This window comes from Ascaphus truei, chromosome 3 (assembly GCF_040206685.1).
Source record: "Ascaphus truei isolate aAscTru1 chromosome 3, aAscTru1.hap1, whole genome shotgun sequence".
NCBI lineage: Eukaryota > Metazoa > Chordata > Amphibia > Anura > Ascaphidae > Ascaphus > Ascaphus truei.
Window position 1 is genome coordinate 236,743,953 of NC_134485.1, and position 23,212 is coordinate 236,767,164.

General features: G+C 41.5%; 1 protein-coding gene across 1 annotated transcript; it reads left to right on the forward strand.

The window, feature by feature from the left end:
• Nucleotides 1-2,036: 2,036 nt before the first annotated feature.
• On the forward strand, nucleotides 2,037-23,212 carry CNOT11 (CCR4-NOT transcription complex subunit 11). The gene is made up of 7 exons (XM_075590397.1): nucleotides 2,037-2,690; nucleotides 6,949-7,113; nucleotides 14,757-14,909; nucleotides 16,635-16,837; nucleotides 18,241-18,443; nucleotides 21,145-21,241; nucleotides 22,251-23,212. The coding sequence occupies exons 1-7, from the start codon at nucleotides 2,372-2,374 to the stop codon at nucleotides 22,446-22,448; spliced, it is 1,338 nt and encodes a 445-aa protein (XP_075446512.1). The 5' UTR covers nucleotides 2,037-2,371; the 3' UTR covers nucleotides 22,449-23,212.

Consider the following 23,212-nt stretch of genomic DNA (forward strand, 5'->3'; position numbering starts at 1 on the left):
CCCGCTGCGTCCGGTGGCGCGTGCGGCCGCGCCACCAGCCCCTTACCTGCACTCTGTTGGTCCCCGCTGCCTCCTCCCTCCGTGGCTCACTACGTGCTGTGACGCGTCAGCCGGCCAGCGCTATCAGAAGATGGTGTTCTGGAGCGTTGACGCGTCACGTGGTGCACGTGTGAGCCAATGAGGAGGTAAGCAGGGGAGCAGGGAAGGAGCTCTTAGGGAGGCGGCCTGTTGAGCTGCGTGTCATGGCTTGTTTTTTTTTTTTTGCGGCTCAGTTTCATTCAGGAGGAGGGAGTCTGGCCTCCGGGCTCCTGCACACCGGAGGACGGGAGGGGGGTACGAACGGACGGACCCTCCGTTCAAACCACGCCCCCACCCAAACCACGCCCCCCCCCCCGCTCCCTACAGACCACAGATAGCGGTCTGTGCCTCTCAGTTCGCTACCTGCATGCAGTGCGGGCGCGCTGACTGAGGGAGCGGGGCCTTAGCCAGTAGAGAGAGGCTTCAAAAAGAGCTGCTCCACTTACAAACCTCATGGTTGAGGAAACCTGAATGTAAGTGTCTACATGTAATTTATAAAAACCTGTTCTGTTGCTGGCCTGATGTTCAATAAAGTTAAGAAAAGTTCCTGGTGCCTTGTTCTATTTTTGCTCACCATACCTGCACAAATTTCCAGAGATTGAAGGTAACAGCTGAGCATCACCTACACACACATTGGGACAGTTTGGTGTAGCCCCTGTTCTATTGGCTGGGGGTAGGTGTTCCACTTCTTTAGTTAGACAGTCAGTGAAGTATTAAAGAGCTTAGTACTTTCGCTATACTACAAACACATGGCACTGGGAAGATAGACAAGTGGCCTATGTATACACAGTATGTGTAACTATCAGGGCTATTTCAGTAGGGACGCAGCTCAGCCATCAACTTTTCTTAGGCTGCGCTCATACTGCCGGCGACACGACCAATGACATCTGTCGTCGCCATTGCGATAGTTGCATTTAAAGCTTAGGAGACGTCGCTGGCTACAAGGCCAGTGACGTCAGAAAGGGGGAAGGCAGAGGGACGGAGAAGCTCTCTGATTGACCGTCACTGAAAAAATGAAATAACAGTGACAACCAGATTTTGGGTAGCACTGTCGCTTGCTCATGTGCATTATAAGCGCTGACAACGGCGACAATGCATGTTGACTCGACGTCGCTGGCACTATCATCGCAGCCTTACAAATTCAACAGGAAACTCCAAATAAGGCTGAGTCCATGGTGACTCCAGCCGCGCTGAAGCTGAGGGAAAGCGGGTGCTTTCCCTGGCCTTAGTTCGCGCGCCGTCAACGGGGGGGGGGCAGGCCAGTGACGTCACGGAGCTGGTTCGCCCTCATTGGGCGAACCGCTCCCGTGAGCGCCAAAACTAAAAAAAAAATTAAGAGCTACGCCTCCGTACGCGTGTGCAAGCCCCTGCTAAAGCTTAGATTGTAAGCTCTTCGGAGCAGGGACTCCTTCCTTAATGTTACTTTTACAGTATGTCTGAAGCACTTATTCCCATGATGTGTTATTTATATGACATGTATTACTACTGTGAAGCGCTATGTACATTTTATGGCGCTATACAAATAAAGACATACATACATACATACATACAAAGCTGCTCTCATTGCGGCTGCAGGGGCTCACTGACAAGCGTCAGCGCGCCTCAGCACGGGTCAGCAGATAAGCGCTGACCATGGACTCAGCCTAAGTCTTAGAAAATGATTAGGAATAGTGCTGGATACGGATTATGGGGAGGCTACATGCTTTCCCTATTCCTAAATGCGGAATATTTATTGCGGGTGCGTGCGTTCATTTGAGCACTCTTCTTGCTCCCGCGTGACCTCAGAGAAGCCGTCACTGGCCGACGGTCACGTGCCACTTCACACCACCTCCCCACGACACTTCCCACTTTTAACATGCCACACGGAGCCTCGCTTTCCGGCATATTCCTCTATAACCTTTAGCTCTTGCGCCGCGAGACTTCCTCCTCGCGTCACCTGACCACATCCTGCCGCCACCCCCCCCCCCCCCCCAGTTAGGGATCCCACAAACACCTCCTCCCCCCCACCGAGGCCCATGGAAAGCCGGTCTCGAGCCCGGGCACGTTTCCAACACGGTTCCGGAGCTCCCGTGACGTCACGGCGAGCAGCTTAGTTTTTTTTTCCCCTCCCCTCCTACGCTTTATTGAAACTCGAATTCGAGCACAGCAGTACAACCCCCAGCGCGCGCACCTATATACATGCGAGCGCGCCGCACCAGGAGGAGCACGAAGAAGGAGTCTGCGTCTCGCGCCGTCCGCGCGCCCACCAAGTTAAGGTGGAGGCGCGCCGGGCAACGGTCGCCGCCGGTTAACGATGAGCCTGGCCGGGAAAGAGCTCTGCAACCTGCTGGGCATCATGTCGGACGAAGCCTGCGGGAACACCTTCGAGGGCCTTTCCACCGCCTTCCACCACTACTTCTCCAAGGCCGACCACTTCCGGGTGGGCTCGGTGCTGGTGATGCTCCTGCAGCAGCCCGACCTGCTGCCCAGCTCCCCGCAGCGGCTCACCGCCCTGTACCTGCTGTGGGAGATGTACCGCACGGAGCTGCTCGCGGCCAACCCCTTCGCCGCCATCTTCGCGCATCTGCTCAACCCGCCGCCCGCCGCCGAGGAGTCCGAGAGGCCGCTGTCAGGTGAGGAGGCCCAGGGGGCGGGGGGTTAGCGGGGCCCCTCTGCTCGTGTTCAGCCGGGGGGACTTCCGAGCAATCCTTATGGCAGCCACATATCCTGCTGGCCACCGCCGCACACAACTCTGTGTGTGATGGGAGCAGCTGGGCTTGTGCTAGCCACACACCCAGTAACGTACCGGTATAGTGTATCTGTCACCCGCGGGTCTGCTCGGCTATAACTTTCTATGTACATATTTATATAGCGCCATTATTGTACATCGCGCTAAACAGCACAAATTCATGTGACAAATGGAGTCCCTGCCCAGAAGAGCTCGCAATCTAATTGTGATGTGTTTAGTTTAACTCCTCTGTTGCCTGAGCGACATAATGTAACCTGTGTTGCTGACAGGGTTGGGTTACTTTGTATGCAGGACGCTGGCAGCAAGATTAATGTGTGTGTAGATCTCTATATAAGGCCCAGTGATTTCAGCGGTTTACAAAGAGATAATACAGGGCAGGGAATTATAATACAATGAGTGCAACACACAGAATGGCACTATAGGAAATGAAATCCCTGCCCTGGAGAGCTTACAATCTAAATTGGAGATTTACTAATATTATTACCATGCACTGCAAGTTGCTGTGACAGGGGAGTTAAGAAACCTTTGCTATACTAACTCCACCTGGATCTGCAATACTTTATAATACGTTTATTGGGAGCTGGCTGGGTTTTTAATATATTTCTTTATATCTGATGTATTGTAGACAGCCCTGACAATGTAAACATCTGTATGATAACCCATTGGTAGAGACTACATGGTAAATAAGGCACTTGTTCAGGCCTTAAACATTGTCAGCCTACTTTTAACAACCAGCCAGCCTGATTTTTAAAGAGCAATCTCAAATCCTAATCTAGGAGAAAATGATTGTCTGCTGAAAAAAGGGAGGGGGAGGTTATAAGGCTGCTCTGCCTGGTAAATAGACCCTTCCTAACCCATTTGGTTCTGAATAGACCTTTAATGCTTTGCTTTATGTGATTGCCAACATATCCAGCACTTTAGATGTTCATAAATACATTTGTCATATTTTAGGGAGATACAAAAAACAAGTAATCACACTGTTCTTGATGACTGAGATCTTTTGGTTGTCAGATTATTTTGGCTGCTTTAGTGAAATAATCTTTAATTTAGGACAGGGTGCTATATCTTTTAAAATCTTACCTCCGTTGTCTTAAACTCATAACAGCATTAAAGTAAAAAGTGCTTTGTTGGAGTTGGGATTTTGGGTTTAAACTTTAAAAGCTATTAAACATATTTTATCAAACAAGAATTCAACCCTCCCGTGCCAGCAGGACCTGTAACGCTGTGCAAAACAATGTGACAAATGCCCCTCTGGCAGTTAAGGCATTTAAATGTGGGTTAAGTTAAAAAGGTGTTGCATAAAGTGCTTTCACTAAATGGCAAATCCTGAAGATATTGCTGAGTAGGTCTGTGGCTTTAAAGGTGTAATACTGAGGATTAATATGCTGTAACATTACAGTAATACTGTTGTCGTCAATATACTACCCTTGTGTATTGTGATAATCTCCCAATTCTTTGAGAATTGGGCTGTAAGGGATTGAGGTAGAGGCCAACATGTTGTTTGGGACTTGTTTTTTCAATTTGATTCATGAATGTCTCCTGTTGGTCTTCACATTGGTTAGGATGGCACAATTACTGACACAAGGAAAAAGTAAGATGGATTAGAGGCAACCATATGGTCCTTGCAATGTCTTGCTGCTAATGCCTTGGGTAACTTGATATATTAGGAAATGTAATTTGGTAAGAGATGGGGGGTCGGTCATTCATGCTATAACAACCAAGTATTGTGACCAAAAACACCACTGTCTTGAACAATTACATTTGGGGAAAAGCACGCCTGATGACGGTAGTGTCTAGACAAGGGGTGCACAAAGTGGGGTACGGGAGAATTTCCAGGGGCGCAGTGGCTACAAGGGTCCTACTCTCTCCCCAGGGCATTTAAATTAATTGCCGGGGGCCCCGCATGAGGCAGCTGCAGCTTATCCTATCTGATCTTTGGTGAAAACTGAGACAAGGTAAGGGGAGCAGTGGGGGAGAGCAGGCATGGGGCACAGGGCAAAAAGTTTGTGCATCCCTGCCTTAAATGGCCACCTTTCAGTTTCAATCAATCCTGTAACTCAGCAGCTACAATGTAGTCTTATAGTACTATGGTAACATTATCTATTGTTATAGTTGGCATCTCAAACTGCTGGGAATATTGGCAACAAATTATCCCAAACAGGAAAAAATTGCAAAAACCTGTTATAGAAATCAAAGGATGTGCAATATAGTACAATTAAAAATGGCAATGAGTTGAATAACAAAAAGTAAGTATTATCTAATACTACGGAACAGTTTCTTTTTTTTTGTTTATAAATATAATAAATAACCACACTTAGTGCAAGAGCCCTTCAGCATTATAAGCAAACCACACAAAATAAAAAAACAGCCCTTGTTGTAGCCGTTCAAACACTGTGGAAAGAATACAGAAGCATTCTGGTCTTCCCAGGCCACTTCAGAGGTTATTGCCATATATACTCCAATGCAAACCATGGCAAGTGTAAAATTACTCATCCAATCCCACAAGGTAGCGATGGCTGGTGGCCTTGAAAGATGACCACTTTTAATTTGGAGCCATTATTCAAATGTGGATAAACTTATGGCTAATGTATTGTGGCCTATTTTTTACTTATGGTGCAGCCCATATCAAATTGTACACAATTCCTTATTTGTTTCATTGAAAGTTGTGGATTTCACAACATTTGGATAATGTTCTTTGCTTTTGGGATTGTCTTTATCGTGCATAAATGTTCATTATATTTAGTACATTGTCATGACTTCTATGCTACTGGCACCAAATGGATTAAACGTACATTCAGTTGTATTTGTATTAAAGTACATTTCTAGATATTAAAAAAAATGATCTCTTATCAAATATAGTATTCCACACTTTCTGTACAACATTTGGTAAATAAAATGGGTGTATTTACAAAGTTTGCCATATTATACATCAAAAGCACATCCCTGACAGATCAAGCCATGTGGTGAATGGGATTGTTTTCTGACTAGTTTGTGTATTTAAAGCTGCAGTTAAAGCAATATCCTACATGTGTTTTTTTTTTAATCCGTTTTGTACTATGAGAAGCTACATGTAGCTTTTTTTTTAAACACATTTTTAATGTATTCTAATGTAGAAAGCATTTTTGTTTCTATAGAAACTATTTACAAAGTCATACCCCCTTCCCCTTCTGACAGGCTCTAGCTCTTGAGCCCCGCCCTCTCTCTATCAGGGCACCAATTACATCTAGTAACTGCCTGGTCACATGATCTTCCCCGCAGAACTTTGCATTGTGGTTACTGTATTGCAACAATAACTGAATTAAAAAACCCAGAGCAAAGCAATCGATTACAGAACGGATCGATCTGCAACATAACTAATCACTTGTCAGTGTGCAGATTGTATTGATGCACATATTAAATAAAATAAAAAAAATAAGTAAAAACGGCAGCTTGAACTGCAGCTTTAATATACTGTATATGGCTTTACTGTTCTCCTCCAGTACTTTGCAAACACAGCTGGTTACTGTAACAACGACAACACCAAACACACACAATAACCATTACGATTTGTGAGTGTAGATAGTTAGATGTCATAGGTTGGTATATCTCTTTAGTGGTAGAAGCAGAAGTTAAAATGGCAACAGGGTCTGTGGTAGTTTAAAAAAAATGAAAGTTGTACCTAGACCTTTTTTTGTCCATAATTAGCATTTGTGCATTCTTATGGCATAACACATTCCATATAGGAGAGTTTTAATGAATTGCTGTTGATATTGATGGCGATAAAGGAGATTAATCTGAAAGGTCAAATTATGTTGCAAGGCAGCAATTTAAAGTTTCATTTATCCTTCTATTGTGCTTTGTAACTTAAAGGCCTTCTGATTCTTTGTAAATCATTTTGTGACCGAGGACTATACTGGATATGGTTATTCCCTGATTTAATTTTTTTAAATCTTTTTTCCCTAATCAGTTTGGTTTGAACAATACTTGTTTTTTTTTTTGTTTTTTTTTCAGCATATGGTTTTTATACAGCCATTAATAAGTTTAACGTTCACTTTCTTTATTGACCATGGACATTGGGGGTTGCTTCTTTTTGTCCATTAAGATGTTTTGCAAGATATTTTACCCATCATTTTAGACTAAGATGAGAACTGATCATTTTCCAGGGTTTCTGCCGCCAATCACACCCCCAGAAAAATTCTTCCTCTCGCAGCTGATGTTGGCACCACCAAGAGAACTTTTTAAAAAGACTCCTCGTCAGATTGCTGTAATGGATGTGAGCAATATGCCCCACACAGTGGACATCAGTGGACTTCAGTTAGCACTTGCAGGTAAGATAACTTCAACCTGTAGTTATAAATACTTTAAAGTTGCAAGCTTTTTAGAACAAAAACAGGAAACTGAAACATTACTATAAATATTAGTTGTTTGATCGTATGGGCCTACTTTAACAAGATTTGTAGATTTTATATTTGATTAAAGGAATGGGGGTGTGATCGTTATGGGGTAAACTGTCATAACCAGTTTGAAAACTGATTTCATTTACCTGTGAAGATCAAAGATGTCTTTTTGAATAGATGCCAATTTCCCTTAAGCCCTTTGCTGGAGAAGTCTCTAGCCTTTATACATAGTGGTGTTGCAGAACCCACTGGCACTAAAGGTGTTGAGCAATATTTACTGGGGTATGAAACCATCGAATGCAGAACACCAAGCAACTTATTTGTTGAGCGTTTTACTCTTTCTTGGCTGAGAAAAATTGCAACAAGTCAAGTTGGGTGGACAATTTGTCACCTGTAAACTTCAAGGCAATAATCAATTTATATACTTGTTTTCTTCCACACATTTTGACCTGCACCTTAACTGGCATTGAAACGGCTCTGCAAACCGGTGAGAGATGAGGCTGAAGTTGGCTTTTGATTCATACTCCCAACTTCTTATTCATGAAGGTTATTTTCCAAGCGTTAAATGACTTTGGGATGCCTATTTCTGTGTTTTGCTAAAGGGTAGGGTCCCTTAAATAAAATACGTTTTGTATTTGACCTGGCCGAAAAGGTATTTGGGTATCAAAACAGGTGTCAATCTGGGCATGCACGAATACTTGAACAATTTGAATAAGTAGCTGCAGTGTTTCAAGAGTTAAATTAATTTGGTCTGCCTATTAAGAGGTTCTCCGCAGAGGAATTCCTGTATCAAACCTAATTGCCCATAACCTAGGACTTGTGCATGAAAACAGCAACTGATGTGCAACGTCCATTGTTTGGGGAATTTGTAATTTACTACTTTTCTAATTGATCACACGTAGGGGGCTATGTAACATGTTGTTTATGTCTAATTCATCATTACAGATTTATAGTAGCATGTCGTGTGGCACATCTGTGAGCCTGTGACCTGTATATGGGACAAGGGTTAATACACAGCTAAATCGCTGACCCACTTTTCACCTACCACAAAGGTCCCTCAGATGAGTAATATATCCCCTCACTCTGTTCCAATAGACCATCTGTCTTGAACAGAACACTTGTGAGCACGTGACTTAGGTATGCAACGAGGGTTAATGCACACGGCTAAACTAACCAACTTCCCTTTCGCCTCCGCAAGGTACTGCAAATTGGTTAATATTTACCCCATAGTCGATTGCAATCTATGTCTCTGCTGCCACCACCAAAGAAATATCAAATATTAAATTATATGCAGAGTCTAAGGTCCCTGTTTTTTATTAAAGGAAAACTATGCACTTAACACAAACATCTGTTGTAGCAAAATGTCTGGAAATGTACTTGACTCTATACAAAACGTGCAAACAGTTCATTCAGAGCCCAAAGCATTACTTTTAAAAAAAATATTACAACAACATATTAAGTGGTTGGTTTACAGAAAGATTATTATACGAACATAGCTAAAAGGAATGCATAAAAGTTTCTTTAAAATAAAAGGATAAACATAGCAGATGTCATGTATGGCACTCGGCGAGCACGTGACCTGCATACAGGTAAAGGGTTAATACTCACACTCGCAAGCGCTCCTTCTTTTCATCTCTGCAGAGGTCCCTCAAATGGACAGTTCCTCCCCTAAAGGACAAGGATTAATACACAGCCCACAAGCTGCCCCACTCTTCACCTTCGCAAAGGTCCCTCAAATGAGTTATTTCTCCTAAATCCGTCCCAATATACCACCGTCACGAACAGCACACAAGTGAGCACGTGACTTGGATATGCAACCAGGGTTAATACACACGGCTACTCTAGCCAACTCCCCTTTCTCCTCAAAGGTACATTCAATGAGTTAATATTAACCCCTTACTCAATTGCAATCATATCTATCCTCTGCCACCACCTGGGGTATGCAAATAAGAGATGTCAAATTAATATTTGCGAGGGCCCCAGCCCCTGTTTATTATAGAAAACAAACTATGCACTTTAACACATCAGTTGTAGCAAAATGTGTCTGAAAATTTAAATACTCTCCCCAGTGCGTGCAACAGTTCATTCAGAGCCCAAAGTATTACTTATTAAATATTTTTACATACACATATATATCTCTATCTCTCACTCTATCTCTCACTCTATCTCTCACTCTATCTCTCACTCTATCTCTCACTCTATCTCTCACTCTATCTCTCACTCTATCTCTCACTCTATCTCTCACTCTATCTCTCACTCACGTTACAGAAAAAAAGATTACAAGAAACAGTTACAATTTAAATGCAGAACAGTTTCTTAAAATAAAAGAAAACGCTAAACATCACCCTATGACATGTTTTCTCCCAGAGAGGTCACTGGTAAAAGACGATGAGTTCTCCCATATCTGTTCCAAATACCTCTGTAGACATCTAATTTTCATAATCCTTGTTCAGACTTTAAGTATAATTTTTTCCCATTGAACACAACCTAAACCCAGCCCCTGTCATAAATAAACTGAGATCAACAGTTCTACGACAGAGAAAAACGAATCCTTCCAAAGCTGTTTTGGATCTTGTCTCAATATCTAAATGTACTCATAACGTTCCTTAACTAATACATACACACACGTGAGTCACATCAAAACATTCAGGCACTCATGGTGGACACAATGAGACAAATTATGAACATCTTAATCCTAAATTTAAGACACAAATTTGTATCTCTTAGTAACAACAAAACAAAGCGCAAAACGCTCATTGTGCATTTATAAAAAACAATGTTTATAAAATAAGTGTTTCAAGGTTCTGCGTACATCAGATCAGAAGTAAATAGGCACATAAAGCTACAATGTAGCTGTTACCGCTAACTGCGACCAGGAACTACAAAGGGGTTCTTTCATTAAGGCCTGGGACATAGTGGTCTTGAAGCTCGGTGCTTTTCCTGTCCTTGCAGGCGAGGCAGTGAGCGCGCCCAGGGGGCAGAGCGGAGGCGTGCCGGGAGGCAGGGCTAGTCCCCCGCTCCCATTCAATGGGAGCGGTCACGTGACCGCTCCTCCGCTTCCCCGAGCGGCAAATTTCAATCTCAACCTCCGCACGCATCAGCGCGCATGCGGAGGGGAAACTATAGCCGCGCTGATGACAGATCCAGGGGCTTTGTGCGTCTGCTCAGCCCGCCTCAGCGAGCTTCAACTCACTATGTCCCAGGCCTAAGGGTCTCGCTTCCTATCCTGCACATTCAGCAAGGGTAGAGCAGCAACAGATGAGCCAGTATTTAGGCACTCTTTCAAACAGTCCCTGAGTCCAAATTAGTGCGTCAATGCACCCGATTGAGCTGGTTGCTCCCCGGCTCCATCTCGTGAAGCAGTGTGCCCTTTTGCAACCCTTTTGTAGTTCCTGGTCGCAGTTAGCGGTAACAACTACATTGTAGCTTTATGTGCCTATTTACTTCTTATCTGATGTACGCAGAACCTTGAAACACTTATTTTATAAACATTGTTTTTTATAAATGCACAATGAGCGTTTTGCGCTTTGTTTTGTTGTTTCTAGATATCCGGTTTTTGGGCTACCCTATACACAGCAGCAGACGCTCCTCTATTTGGTAACACTAGTTTATTATCACTTACCTATCACGGGTTTGGGTTTTTTTGGTGTGTGATTTATTTATTTAGTATCACCTTTACACATGATTATTTGAATATTTTCTTTTGCGCACTAGTTTGTTTTTTCCATAGTATCTCTTAGTACCTGCTAGACCTGACGTGTCTAATCATTATGTGCGTCTGTTCCACGGATACACATGTCCTTTTTAGCATGTTCTGCAGAGGACGTCACATGATATTCTCATTTTTAATAAAGTCACTCTTGGTTTAATACCTTCTGTAGCCATGCCCCTGGCCATCCATAGAATGCTTTGAAGCTCAGCTGCAAAAAAACCATGTTTATAGACCGTTGTCACGGGCCATATTCTATTCCCAAGTCTCCAGACACTGCCCTTATCGCGACTCTATCAGCAATATACAACCCATCTGGCCGTTTTTAAGTCAGCCCATACAGGATAGAACCCCCCCAATTAAACTCTTTGAAGACAAGCGCACACACCAATGACAAGCCTGGACCTCTCCCAACCCAATATATGGCATTTTTAAACCCAAGTTATATTTTAACCCCTGAAGCACCAGATGGATTAAAATACATATCTCATGACAGCAGTATTCCCTATATGTTACCACACGTCAGAAGTTCTTCCCAGAGAGGTAGTTGGCGTAGAAAAGATGAAAAATGTGCGTCTTCTGATCCCAAGCACCTTGTTGAATTCTAATTCTCTATTCAAACATGCCAACATTTATGCCCAGACCTTTTTCCATTGAAACACACAAGACCCACCCATTGTAAATCTGCTCTAACTGACATTTAACTTGAAAGGAAATAAACTGACTTTTAAAGGTCTGCCTTAATATATCAAAGATCTCCTTACATTATTCCTATACTTCTTGCAATAACGTGAATCATGTCAATAGGTTCATGCGAATTTGTTCAATGAATACTAGTTATGTCCGACCTGCTGATAAATTTGAGCAACAAATGGATATCTGACCCTTGCCACCTCCTAAACGTGAATGGTTTGGCCTTATTGCATCCGTCTTTTTGCAATAATTACAAATATCTAAACCTTATTCTTCAGAATTTCATCCCATGATATCCTCATTTTTGAATGAATTTACTCTTTTTTGTGGAATACCTTCATAGCCACACCCCCTGCACCTTGCATAATTCTCCAAAGAAGGGCTTCCAAAGTACCTTTTAAATGTGTCTTGTTTACTTGTGGGAGCCATAATTTAATCCTATCTCTGGCAAATCCGATGCCCTTATCTCTAGATTCTATTAAAGCTATACACCCCAGACCTGCTTTGACACACACACTTTGTTTTTATGCATTTTTTTTATTTATTTTTTTACACCTATAAACTTCATACTTTTACTCTAGGGGCATCAGATGCACCCATTTGTGTTTTCAAGAAGTAGACCTTTTTATATTAATCATTAAGTAATAATCCCGAAGAACAGGGTGTTATTGGCCAATAATGCCCTGGCTGGAAGAGTTGAAGGCCCGAGGCAAAGCAGAGGGACTTTAACCCAGCCATGGCATTATTTGCCAGTAATGGCATGTTCTGAGGGAATTATTACTATTATTGGCTAAATGTAGGCTTTTTTTTTTAATGTATTTGTTATATTTTTCAGAAGACACTTTTTGTAGTCATAGATTTATCAGCAAGATTGTCTACATTCTTTTGCTTTTACTGCAAGTTTATTAAAAGGAAATTGTACATACATGCATCCCCCCTGTATGTGTCACTCACTGTAGCCCCTCCTCCACTCGACACTCACAAGACACACGGCAGCCCCCCCTCTACACCCACAAACGCACACTGCAGCCCCCTGTAAACCCACGAAACGGCAGACCCACACCAAAACACACTGCAACACACACACACACACACACACACTCTCTGCTCCCCCCTCTACACACACAAAACACTCTGCACCCCTCCACTTAAAAAAACACTGCAGTCCCCTCTACACCCACAAAACACAAACCAACAAAACAGACTCTGCCACCACTACATCCACAAAACACACACCATCAGCCCCCTTTCTACACTCACTGCAGCCTCCCTGTAAACACACAAACTGCAGACACACACACCGCCAAAACACTCTACACACACAAGACCCCTCTACAGCCACAGAAGACACACCAACAAAACAGACTCTGCTGACCTCTCTACACCCACAAAACACACACCAACAGAAGACACACACACACACACACACCAATCAACACTGCTGTCCCCCTTTACGCCCACAAAACACACACACCTTTTCTCCTCACTCTCCTGTGCGGAGCTCTATAGGCAGAGTGGGAAAGGAGTCGGTGCCTTGCTGCTGCCTCCTATCCAATCACCTCCCCTGTCTGAGTGCTGATCTCACTCTTTGTGAATGAGAACTGAAAGCTCATGGCTGAAAAACTTGGCAGGGTGCCATAAATTCTTTGCTATTACTGATTGGTTAAAATTCTAGGCATTATCCAATCGGAGAGCAGGGATTTCAATAATACCCAGAATTTAACAGCTTTAGCCTATAATGCTACTTAAAGTAATCAGAGTATGAAGTACGTAAACAGAATATTTTTTTTCAAAGCCTTTAAAACCTGAGAGTGAAACATAACAGTACTCAGATTAAATTTAAATTTAAGTTATGCATTTTGCTGTATAATTTATAGCCTTTTAATCAGTGGAAATAATTCTACATGTATCTGTGTTGCTATAAACCTGAAAAAAATTAGTGGGCAAGGAGATCAACATTAGTGGATCTAAATAGAATGTAAGATACAAGGCCCAAAGTGACCGGCTTTTAAATATGCTGCTAATTAGTCATCTGTTCAAATGCCCAAATCCTTTTTGTCAGGCAAAATTTAGGTGGATGTTAAATAGCTGATGCACTTCTCTTGATACCCACTGAAATAGGCGGCCCAAATTAAATTAACCCTTGAAATACTTCAGCTACTTATTCAAATTAGTAAATATTGTTGACATTGCCCAGGTTAGCACTTGTTCTGATGCCCTTTTGGCTAATCGAAATACAAATGTGTTTTTACTAAGGGGCCCTACCCTGTTGAAAAACATTCTGAAATCGGTGTCCCAAAGTCATTTAACCCTTAAAAAATGACTTTCCAAATAAGCAGCTAGAGCACGAATTGAGCCAACTTCAGCATGGTTAAGGAGGGCATGTTTTTCTGTTGCCAGTCCGTGCGCTCTCTCTCACTTTTGTTCAAAGCAGTTGAGATTTGGCAACAATAGGGTATGTATTAGTGACTAGTTTTGCAAATACTGTAGTCTGTATATAACGCTACTTTAGATAGGTTGTATGACCATTGTAAAAGGAATTCGATCAGCTCTTGCACACTAGAAAGTTGGGTTTATGAATGAAAAACCAATGATGTTGTTTCTCTAGCCACATGCTGGTTCTCCAAGGTTTTTTTTTTTTTTTTAATTTTTTCCTGTTTACTTTTATTTAGAAGTAAATTTAATTTTGATCAAGAAAACGAAATCATAATTGTCATGGGGTAATGGTGCAGTATTTCTTTTCTACTGCTCTTTTTATTTATTTATTTTTGCGCGTGCGTTCCTCTATCCCTCCCCCCCCCCTCTACACTGCATCTTTCATTTAAGTTTTCACTTTTTAGGGCTTTATGCCCTCCTTTGTTTGTTGTGTTTCATTTAATACCTTATGTCATCAATTCTTCCTTCCTCTCCATAGTCCTCCTTGCTTTCTCATCGTGTGTCAATTGACACACTTTCTGTCTAAACGTTATAGCTATCTGACTCTCCTTATCTGCCACCAGGCTATGTGCATTATGGTGTCACCGATGAGCTATATATCTCATGGAGGTGCGGCCAAAATAATTTTATAATATAGTGATTATTTGAGATTGTGTCAGCCAAAGTGAGTGCTGTGCAACTTTTATCTTTCATAGTTTGCCAAATTTGTGTTTCCTTCCTTTACGTTCTTTTCCAGAGCGGCAGTCTGAGCTCCCCACACAGAGCAAGGCCAGCTTCCCCAGCATTCTCAGTGACCCAGATCCAGACTCCTCCAACTCTGGGTTTGACAGCTCGGTTGCCTCGCATATCACAGAAGCCTTGGTCAGTGGCCCAAAACCTCCCATTGAAAGTACGTGACATGCCTGTTGATAAACAGAGTACCATATTGTATGTTTTTAGCGGCTTATCTATAGGTCCCCCAGCATTAACATCATTATGGGGACATGCAGTGCGCTGCTGTTTTGGATTATTGTTGTAGCAAAGAATGAGAGCAGCTTCAGAATGATGTCCTTTAAAGCTGCAATCCTCCCCAGGAGCCTATTTGAGTTTAACTCCTTGTATTTGTATGAGCATGTCCTAATTTGTAAAATAATGATTTTTAAAACCAACAAATATATCGGTTTCTGAAGTTACATGGTAATCTTTAGCCCATTGGGCTCAGAGCTCCATTTTAACCTTGTTGCAAACTCTTATCTCCTGTATGAGTCATCGGGTGGCGGGAAAACAAGAAAGGCAAGAAAAGATGTCTCCTTAAATTAGGCAAAATGTGATCAGTGTGGATTGCTGCTTTTTAAATTATGTTTGTATAACTGGTTGATTTTAAGCAAGTTTTTGTGATTTTATAGGGGAAGGAGTAAAATAGAGATTTTAAACATAATCTGTATTGTGTACTTTCATAGTTATTCTGTGGTATTGCGTTTTAAACCTGGCAATAGATCCACCATGGCAGGATTTACTTGCCTCCAATAAAGGGCATCATGGCTCAATCGCGTATCGGCTTCCATTCAAGGACCTACTGTCGTCACTTGTTTTTTTTTTTTTTTTTTTTTTTTTTTTTTTTTTTTTTTTTTTTTTTTAATAGAAATCCTATTGCCCAAATTTAATCACACAGGCTTTAACAATAAATCTGGATTTTAGAGTTGGGGTGAAGGGATTTAATTTCCCTGCGTGTTAAAGTAAGCAGATAACTGCATTAAAAATGGATTTTCTTCAACTGAGGTTTAAAGAAGACATGGGTGCCAGTTTCCCTTAACTTTACTTTATCAGAGTTTAGTGTTTCTCCCTGTATGCGCATGTTGATGAGACCACCCACATGAATATTAATTGTATTGTGTATATGTTCTATCAGATAGAAGAAACTTATGACAAGTGGCGGTACAGTTGTATGTTGTCTCCTGTTCTATTGAAGGGGTTAGGCACACACTTATCTTCATCTTTGCTTACATTTGCAGCTGAAATACTTTGTCAAATACACTTTGCCATGCCTGCTTTAAATGTTGATTACATATTGCGATCAGGTAATCTTTGGGATAATGTTGTGCCACAGGAGAGGAGATTGGAATTTGGGTCATGAAATTTCATATTTTTTTATTTTGGATACTGAAGGTTATATGAAAGGAGTTGAAAAATGTGCAACACAATCACTGAAGGAAGTGTCATTATGTATTGAAAATGTGGAACAAAGTGGTCTGTTTCATTAAAGAGAATGATAGATCAGGTTTAGTATAATAAATATGCATATTATTTGAAAGTCCAGATAGGATTCTGGGGCTCCAGAGTGTTGTAACAGCATAGAAAACAATGTAGCAACACATTTTCTAAATCATTTTCTTAGAAATTGAAGCGGACCTAAAGCGCTAACATGTTGGCTCATGTATCCTCCGTTTTACATGATCAAATAAATATTTTTTTATTTCGGGAGTCACCCTCTCGCCACTTATTTGTATGGTGGTACATTGCATCTCTTTCAATTTGTTTAATAAATATGCATAAACTGAATTTACCTGCAGCGCCTAAAAAAAAAACCTTTTTTTTTTTTTTTTTAAATGTAACATTTCACTCTGGCTGTTTCCAGGTCATTTCCGGCCAGAATTTATCCGCCCCCCTCCACCTCTGCATATCTGTGAGGATGAACTGGCCTGGCTGAACCCCATAGAACCTGATCATGCCATCAAATGGGACAGATCCATGTGTGTGAAAAATAGCACTGGAGTGGAGATTAAGCGCATCATGGCCAAGGCATTTAAAAGCCCGTTGTCTTCCCCTCAGCAGACACAGGTAAAGCTAGCCTGCCTTTTACAAAAATGAATCCAGGGCTGCTCTCTAGCACAATTAGTGCTGTCAATGGGCTGAAATAAAATGTTTATCCCAAAGCAGCAGTAATATTTATCTGATCGTAATCAAGGGCATGAGCTGTTACGTTTCTGCTGTATTCCCTATGTGACATTATAGAAAGTCTTTGTAGTTTTTTCAAAAAGTATTTTAGAAATGAGATTGGGACCATTCCAGGGACACTTCATGTGTCTTCTTACCAATTATGAGACTACAGCTGCTTGGTACAAAACTGCACAACCACCCCCCCCCCCCCCCCCCCCCACCTTCTCAAATTTTCCCCCCCTCTTTATTAACATCAGTTTACTGGTATGGAAACTGCTGTTCTGCACTATAACCACTTGTGACTAATGTTCACCCAATTGTCATGACACAGTTGAGAATCTGTTCCGTGTAGTTCCTGCTGCCCCTAGTGGTTACTAAAAAGCTGTGTACAAAATTTCTGCTCTATAAGGCTGAGACCATGGTGACTCAGCCCGTGCGGAGGCTGAGGGAAAGCGGTGCTTCCCTGGCCTTGGTTAGCGCGCCGTCCGGGGGCGGGCCTGTGACGTCACGGAGCTGGTTCACCCTCATTGGGCGAACCGCTCACGTGACCGGCCCTGCGCTCCCATGAGCGCGAAAATTTAACATTGTCATAAGATGCACACTTGCGGAAGCGTGCGCGAGCCCCTGCTAAAGACGCACTCATTGCGGCTGCAGGGGCTCGCTGCCGAGCAGCAGCGCGCCTCAGCACAGTTAGGCGCTGACCATGCCCGAGGCCTAATACTGTATAGGCTTTTTATTCCTGCTGCTTATTAGATACAATTAGGCTTGTTCTATGGTAGGTGCGGGGGCCTGTGCGAACGCGTGTGCACGTGATGCACACTTTTTGAGTGTATGCTGTGAGCAGTCTTGGAAGTTACTGTGTATAGATTGTGAGAGTTAATAAGTAATTAAATAATAATTTTAAAATAAGACATGTATGAATAAAAAATGATTTTTATTGTGCATTGTTGATAAATATATATACATGCACGCACATACATACACAGCGGCGGTAGCGGCGCAAAAACATTCTTTTCCCTGTCGGCCGGTTTCACACTCACTGACGTGCGCGCGGCACTATTATAAAAAGGCTGACTAACCACAGCCAATTATAAGTGCCGCACACACGGCACAGCTAGCGGACCCACTATAGAAGCGCTCTAAGGTAACTTTATAAATACAGATCTTTATGATTATGGTAAAAGTGGAGTTGTTTTCCTCTGGGTTGTATTCTACGTATTTAATTAAAATGCATTTGTGTTTACATGTATGCAGATAAAGTAAAAGTATTTATTTTTGTCTCTCATTTATTTTTACCCCCACAGCTCCTTGGAGAATTGGAAAAAGACCCTAAGCTGGTTTATCACATAGGTTTGACACCTGTAAAGCTTCCAGATCTGGTAGAGAACAATCCGTTGGTGGCAATTGAAATGCTGCTCAAGTTAATGCAGTCCAGTCAAATCACAGAGTATTTTTCCGTACTGGTCAACATGGATATGTCCTTACATTCCATGGAGGTTGTAAATCGGTGAGTCATCTCTGTGATACTTCAAGGAAACTAAGATTGAGATCTTGCTGCACAAGACCATTTAAGAATACATTTATGATGTGTTCCACTTTGTAAGTATGTGGGATCAGCTTTAACATAGGCAATGAACACTAAAGTAAAGATTACAGGCGTCCCATCCAAAAACCGATGCACTGAAAGCAACTTTCTTTAAATTGCTAACATTTTATTTGTATGTACAGTGGCAAGAAAAAGTTTATGAGCCCCTTAAGGTTTTCAATTTTCATACGTATAATGTTAAATCTTAATCCAAGTCCTAATAATAGATGAAGATAATCGAATGAACAAACGATACTTTTTCAAGGTTGATTTATTTATTTTAAATCCACAAATTAAACATTCAATATCAGTGTGTGAAAAAGGTATGTGAACCTTTTTAGATTCAGTACCTGGTGGCACCTCCTTGAGCAGCAATGACTTCAGCTAAGCATTCCCTGTAACTGCTGGTTAGTCTCACATCGGTTTAGAGGAATTTTGGCCCATTCCTCACAAAACTGCTTCAACTCATAACCCACTTTCGGTTCAGCTTCAGCTCAGACGAATGGCCTGACGGTCTCCTCTAGAATCGTCTGATACAATATATAGAGTTTTATGATTGTTTCAATGATTGCAAGGCGTCCAGGTCCTAAGGCAGCAAAGCAGCCGCAAACCATCACACACCCACCACCATACTTGACGGTTTGCATGAGGTTCTTCTGTTTTAAACATGGTTTGGTTTTCGATAAACAGCGTTTCTAATAAAGACCAAAAAGTTATACCTTTGTCTTGTCTGTTCAGAGAACATTGTTCCAGAAGTCTTGTAGATCATCTTTGTGCTCTTTGTCGAACTTCAGACTGGCTGCAATGTTTTCTTTAAAGAGCAGTGGTTTCCTCCTGGCTGTGCGTCCATGAACTCCATTCTTGGTCAGTCTTTCTGATAGATGCCTCATGAACACTCGCATTAGCCAAGGCAAGAGTTGCATGCAGATCCTTGGATGTTACCCTGGGGTTCTTTGTGACTTCCTGGAAATTTGCTGGCTTGTTCTTGGAGAGATTTTTGGTAGGACGACCGCTCCTGGGTAAAGTGACTGATCTTAAACAGTGGATTGGAGGTGTCCTAAATCTTTAAATGGTTTTGTAAGCTTTTCCAGACTGATGAGCATCAATAACTACTTTTCTGAGGACCTCAGACAAGACTTTGTATTATGTGGGGCTCGGTGCAGGGGCTTTCAAGGGGCCTCTGACCTGGTCCAATGCAGCATCCCCTCAGACATAGCGTCATCTCAATCCCATGGTGATGTTACATTGTCTTTTGACGTTGCGACGCCATGATGACGTGACTCTGTAGGAGGAGATGCCGCCGGACCAGGTAAGAGATTAGAGGCCCCGTGCTCTCCCAGCAATGAGTTTAATTGTTGTGGGGAAGAATGCATGGCCTCTGTAAGCACCGTGCTCGGGGCAGAGGCAGCGATGGCACCGCCATCAAGCCGGCCCTGTCCTCTGATTTTTCTTTTGACCGTGGTATGACGTATTTCCACGCCCCTGTATGGTGGAGACCAAACTCACAAAGTTTCTGATCTTTATATAGGGTGGGGTCTCAAACTCACACCTGAAGATCTACCTAATTATGTAAACACCTGAATCTAATTATCCCCTTTAATTTAGCTAATAAAACCAGGGTTTCTACTTGTGTACTTACCCAGACGCTTAATTACTCATTGTCTAATACATCATTTTGTTTCAAAATACATGTAATTTGGTAATTTAAACCCTATTGGATATTTAAGAAAAGAGTGGTTGTGTTTCAGGGTTATGGAAAAACTATGGCATTTCCATAATTATCATTGGGGTTCACAAACTTTTTCTCTCCACTGTATGTACCTATAGATATCATACCTCTCCCTCCCGCATGTCTATCGACTTGTCATCAGGACCGTGTGTGTGTGTCATTGTCATTGTTTTAATATCTTATTTCGTGTGTTACATGTATTTTGGGTATGCAAGCAATTATATATTTCCAGAGTTCAGTGCTTCCTTTTTCTAATGTAACTTCTGTATACTCATCCCATTTGCAACCCAAGGAAGGACCCTGCCTGTTCCATGAAATATAGGTTTTATGTGATTCCTCTGTATGGGTTTGGTTCATGAGTGGTATTTGATTATTTGTAAAGGCAGGAATTGGCTACAGTGGAGTATTAATATATAAACTCTTATTTTACTGCTTGGATCTCATCTTAATGTGATTGACAGTCTCTTGTATTTAATTATTTACATGTTCTCTTTAGACTGGGAACGTGAGCGGTTTCCCAGTATACACATGGGGGTGGGGGGAACACACATTCCTAAGCTGAAGCGTAGGGAAGTGGGAGGTTACTTTCCCTTCCTTTAGTGACTCACGTTTGTGATATCATTGTGTTGAGTATCACCAACCTGTACTCTCCCGTGTCTTTCATCTTGGTCCTGTCACTAAAAATGCCAATACTTTTAAATAAGATCTTGGCGGTGGGAATAGGCAGCCAAATATGGAAGACTTCTGCTATCCTTTATTGTGAATATGTACAGTATTGGTGCGTTTATGAGCAATGAAGGCCTAGAGTTTTATCACGAACCATAGCGACAAACCCATATCTTAAATATTTTCGTGTTACTTCAAATCTGTAACCATGTTTATTTTATATTGCAGACTCACTACAGCGGTGGATCTTCCTCCTGAATTCATTCACCTTTACATCTCCAATTGTATATCTACGTGTGAACAGATTAAGGACAAGTATATGCAGGTCGGTGTTAAACAGGCAGTTGCATCTAATATGCTATTAAAAAAACAAACCATGACATTTTAGGATTGTTTAATAGATATAGGTATAGTTATCGTACACGCCCACCCCCCCCCCCCCCTATATGTTCTTCATTGGATATTATGCATGAGGTTTGATAAATGATTAGGCATCCCAGAAACTTATATATGTCCGTCCCCCCATATCCCCCTTCCTATTATTATTATTTATTTATTTTGTGTCTCATTTTACATCAATGATTTGACCCCCAAAAAATGAGGTGGTCTGAAACCCACAATTTAAAACTGATCAGCACCCTTTATATGTTTGTGGCAGAATTGAATTGATTTGCACCAAAACAATTATGGAACTGGTAATACCTTTTTTGTATGTATATTACTTTATTTCACAATAAGGTTCCTTAAAGGGATATTTGCAAAATATTGATTTTCAAAACAGAGTATTGGATTTCAACTATTAAGAAGTCTAAAATTATTGCTATATAGAAATAGGGTTACACTGCTTTCACACAGATTGCTATTTTAATCTCTTGTACCCTTAAACATTTCAATAGAAAGAATATAGTAACTTTTTTATTCCCACGTTTAATTTGTTGATTTTTGAGTTCTGTTTGAAACTAAAATCTTCACGTTGGAGCAGCCCCTCCCATCCCTCGTATCCCTTCTTTCTTTACCAGGATGGGGAACAGTTTCAGCCCTGGTTCTAGAGATACTTACTGGTAAAAGTAGCCCCTGTACTAGCTTGTATTTAAATTCCCCACGGCATGTGAGCCAATAGGAAGATGCAACTGGTGATGTGGGTATTGTCCCACGTAATGTGGGAAATTAAAGCCAGCATTTTGCTTCCCCTGGAAGGGACGGGAATGTGCTATCCTCGGGGGTTCTCAGGCGCTGAAAACTGCTTGTGTAGCTTTGGAGACCTCTGCTTCCCATCTGGCTGCTTTAATTACTGTATATGCTATTTTTTTTTCTTTTTTTTTCTTCTCTTACAGAATCGCTTGGTACGATTAGTTTGTGTCTTCCTCCAGTCTTTGATTAGAAACAAAATAATAAATGTCCAGGACTTGTTCATAGAGGTACAGGCCTTCTGCATAGAGTTCAGCAGGATACGAGAAGCAGCTGGCTTGTTCAGATTGTTGAAGACTTTGGATACAGGAGAAAACCCATCCGAGGCAAAGCCTTCAAAATAAGAGACTTGTTCACCTTTATTTATCAGAGGAAAGACTCTGTTGATGTCTTGTACATTACACCTTTTTTTTTTTCCGTTTTCCCCCCCCCCCCAGTTCCTTTAAATTTTTAAAGCTGCGTTGGAAAAATCTAACTGGATAGCATAGACTGCTACTTTATAAGCAGAATTTTATGCAGTTGCAAGCAATGAATATTGCTTTTTCAATATATGCTTTTAAGGGCAGTTGCATATCAAATTGTACTTCTCCATATAAGTGGTATATAAGGTTTGTGATTTGCTTTTCTTTGTGGCCTTATTAATACCAGCTAGCAATGTTTGAAGTCACTATTCTAAGCCGCAAAAAGAGTAATCTCTTCTGTGTTCCACAGTATTGTGCAAATGTGTTACTCGCCAAAGGATTTAATAGATGCTGGATCGCTTTCAAGCAGGAGGACTACAGAAGAGCCAACAAATGTGCTTTGTCTTACCGGCACCAGAGAGAATCGTTTTCTGTGCAGCAGGACACTTTTTTTTTTTTTGGACTGATTATAAAAACACATACTGTACAGAATTAGGATTTAGGCCTTTGCCTTTCATATTTATCCAAGTCTCTTAGGTGGTTCTCGATTTAAACGACTAATTGAAAGTCTGTTATTTCACAACAAACTATAAAGTCTAAAGTGCAACCAGAGTGTATATATTTTAGACTCAAATGTTAAACCGTGTAGATCTGGAGTAACTTTTTTTTTTTTTTTTTTCTGCTCCTAAATATATTTTGATTTCTAA